The sequence below is a fragment of the Drosophila santomea genome, chromosome X, assembly GCF_016746245.2.
Source record: "Drosophila santomea strain STO CAGO 1482 chromosome X, Prin_Dsan_1.1, whole genome shotgun sequence".
Taxonomy (NCBI): domain Eukaryota; kingdom Metazoa; phylum Arthropoda; class Insecta; order Diptera; family Drosophilidae; genus Drosophila; species Drosophila santomea.
In genome coordinates this window covers 14,189,123-14,192,479 of record NC_053021.2, presented here as the reverse complement: position 1 = coordinate 14,192,479, position 3,357 = coordinate 14,189,123, and the positions used below count along the sequence as shown (strand labels likewise).

Here is a 3,357-nt window from a genome sequence, read left to right as displayed (position 1 = left end):
GCAAAAGCAAAAGCAAGTGCAACTGTCAACTATTAAATGACATTTAACATGCCCACCAAGTGTCGCAGGGTGTAGAATCTGGTGGGGCAGCTTGGGGGCTTTGGGGGTGGATAAGACAGGTCCACCATATACAACAGATCCAACAGATCCAACAGATCCCCGCACCACCGAGCATTAGTTTCTTAAAATATCATTTCAAATTTGAAATCAAGTCATCAACGGCAAACAGCAGCGTCTCTTTTCGTTTTGTTCGCATTCCCTCCTCCACTTGTCACATATATCTCGGATTCAGATTCAGATTCAGATTCAGATTCATATTCATATTCACATTCTGATTCTGATTCTGATTCGAGGCAGCGCTTTATCAGGCAGCAACAAGCAGTGTATGGATAATTTCAATTATAATTTATATGCGATCACAACGCTATTTTTAGACAAGTGACATCTCTGCCATTTCCTCGGCCGGAAAAGTGGAAAAACTAGAAAAAGCCGCGCTTTGTGGATGCTTCTGAAAATGCCTTCTTGTAAACCGATTTATTTAACATTACAAAATACGCTTAATTAATTTAATTTAATCTTTTCTAAAAGGTTTAAAGGTATTATATTGATTTTGACTGGCTTGTTTCGTTGCGGAGTTTTCCGAACTCGACGCAGAGTTTTTCAGAAATAACAATTCCTCTAGATCCAAAAAACTTTGCATGACAATTTCATTTTTCTGCCGCTCCATGCGCAACTCGGTGGCCAATTTGATCACCTCCTTGGCCAATTCCTTGGGATCGCTGACCTGCTCGAGTAGTGATTCGGCACTATCGTAACGCCGTTTTAGCGGATTTTCCGAACCGCAAGGCATTTTCACAAAAGGCACACATTGTATGGCCATTTCGGCGTCCACGGATTTGTGCTGGAGCAACTCCTTCAGATGCGATTCGTATTGAGCCTTGCGTATCCTTCGCTGCTCCTGTTCATTGCGACGCGGTCCCAAATGCTGCATAAGTTCCTCCGGCTTTCGTGGCTCCTCCGGAAGTAGCTCCGTTTGCTGATCCTTGGGCAAATGGCTGGCGAGCACTGTGGCCGAGGTCTTGTCACATCCTTTGGTCCTGCCAAACGCACTGTGATGCCAGCCCAGGCGAAAATATCGCACTCCTCTTGCTGCCAAGCTCCCTTGCTTTGCGGCAAACATACTAGCTATTCAGTTGCATTTAAAATATTATATTAATTAACAGCTATAAGTAGAAGTACTTACCGAAATTCAAGCCAAATATTAGAATATAAACGATGTATTTTGTAAGCCAAACGAGTGCTTTAGATGTGCAAGGCAATGATTGAATGGCTGTGAATGTTTTCCACTCGCCTGTGACAGCAGGATTTGGAATCCAAGGTCTACTTGAGCCAGAAAAATAGTATAGAAAAATATTATAGAAAAATATAGAAAAAAAACGCAAAGCAGCTGGTGAAGGAGATGGGTGCTTCAACTCAGCTACCATATGGATGGAGCACGCCATATGAGCATTACCACCCCACTTGGTAACGAAATCGGGCACATTACTCATTATTCCGAACAACTTCATCAGCAAAAGGAGGAAAATGACGGGGAAATTCTTGCATGAACTATTTGCCACATATACACATTCGATGAAAAATTAGATTTGCGTTTTGCATACAGCCAAGGGCTCGAATTTTCCCCCCCTGATACAAAAATACATAAATATACATACAAAAAAAAAAATGAGGAATATATATATGTGTATAAAAACATAACAGTTAGAAGTCGCAGTCGCATTTTGATTGATTTGAATGTTACGTTGAGTGCGCAGCTCTGCTCCGCCTTGGATGTGTGACTGATGATTGATGGACTTGCCAGTACCCTGCACTCCCCCAACATCCAACTACCAACTACCGATTGCCAGACGACCCTCAAAAAAAATTATATATATATTTCTAGCAAAAAAAAAGAAAGAAAAAGAACAATGTTTCCGTCTTTGAGAGGAACAAAAAAATACGAATACGAATTGGAGAGAAAAAAATAAATGTAATTTCCAGGTTCTGACAGGCGTATGTCAAATTCGACGACATGCGAATTTTAATAAACAACAAATTGGCAACGAAAAAAAATAAAATCGGAAATTTAACAAATATTAGTCAACATAGGAACTGAAATGGGAAAAAGTGTTGAATAAGAAACGCTGCTTTAGTTATGCTCTCGTTGGCAGTTGGTAATAGTAATAATAGCTATCCTTGAACATTTTCCACATCATTCCGCACAGAAGTTCACACATTTCCCACATTTTCCCACCAGCTCCTTTTGCAAAGTGCCAAGTGTCAAGTGAATGACCGAGGCAATGTTCTGGATATTATCTTCAAGTGATAACTGGCCCACCTCCTGCGATTTTTTGGCCTGACCCACTGAACTTTCTCTTGTTTTGCAGTGGCTCCCAATGGCTCTAGTGGCTCCCAGTAGCTCCCAGTATCTCCAGTGGCTCCCAGTGGCTCCCAGTAGCTCCCAGTATCTCCAGTGGCTCTAGTGGCTCTAGTGGCTCCCAGTAGCTCCAGCTCCAGAAAGCTCACGTGTGTGGGAGCCGAAACTCAAAGTCAAGCCAAAGAGTCGGACTCAAAGACAGCTCTCTACTTCCCCAAAAGACGAGGGCCGGATGTGGTTGCGTAGAAAGAGCGGTGGTGGTGGTGGTGGTGGTGCTGCTGCTGCTGCTGTTATTGTTTGTGCTGGTAGTCGTGTAGTGGTGGAGTGGCGACCCCACCAAGTCAGCCTTTAAGAGCCACATCAAAAAAAAAATATAAAAAACTAAACTGAACCAAAGAGTCAGCCGCTGAAAATATCAGCGACGGCATGCAATGCGGACTTTCTGTTTGTCTAAGACCGCTACGGGTAACTAAAATAATAACAATAATAGTACATAATACTAAGTCAAAATGCCAACTTCCGAAACTCCGACGAGCTCCGTCATTACTCCATTTTTACCACAATTAAAAGGTGGATGTGGATGTTGTGTCTTGAGCGTCTGGGTGAATGTCTTTCCTATCTCTCCCCACTCCATTCCATTCCATTTGATTTCCTTTTATTTCATTTCATTTCGTTTTATTTATTTTTTAATTTCCATGTGTAGTAGACCTTTCATCTTGCCACTCTCGGTGTTTGTCTTTTTGGTTGGTTTTTTATTTTTATTTATTTTTTTTTGCTTTTCTCCCTGGGCATCATCACCCAGGCTAATGTCAACTTCCGTGGAGTGAACCGAAAAAATAAAGAAAGGGAAAAGTTTATCTTTATCAGAGGTTAAAGTTTAGATGGTTAAGGAATTACAAGTAATTTGTTTAACTAACTAAACTAGTTTTGATTACAGCTAG

The 3,357-nt window shown here is 41.5% G+C and overlaps 1 protein-coding gene across 2 annotated transcripts; it reads right to left on the bottom strand.

Annotated features, from left to right (window-relative positions):
* Positions 1–494: 494 nt before the first annotated feature.
* LOC120455945 lies at positions 495–1,377 on the bottom strand. 2 transcript variants are annotated; one of them, XM_039642482.2, is made up of 2 exons: positions 1,244–1,377; positions 495–1,181 (listed from the first exon to the last, which is right to left on the bottom strand). In XM_039642482.2, the coding sequence occupies exon 2, from the start codon at positions 1,178–1,180 to the stop codon at positions 572–574; it is 609 nt and encodes a 202-aa protein (XP_039498416.1). In that variant the 5' UTR covers position 1,181; positions 1,244–1,377; the 3' UTR covers positions 495–571. The 2 variants fall into 2 exon arrangements, with proteins under 2 accessions (XP_039498416.1, XP_039498415.1); XM_039642481.2 differs by having other exon boundaries at positions 495–1,185; positions 1,244–1,367.
* Between the last annotated feature and the right edge of the window lie 1,980 nt (positions 1,378–3,357).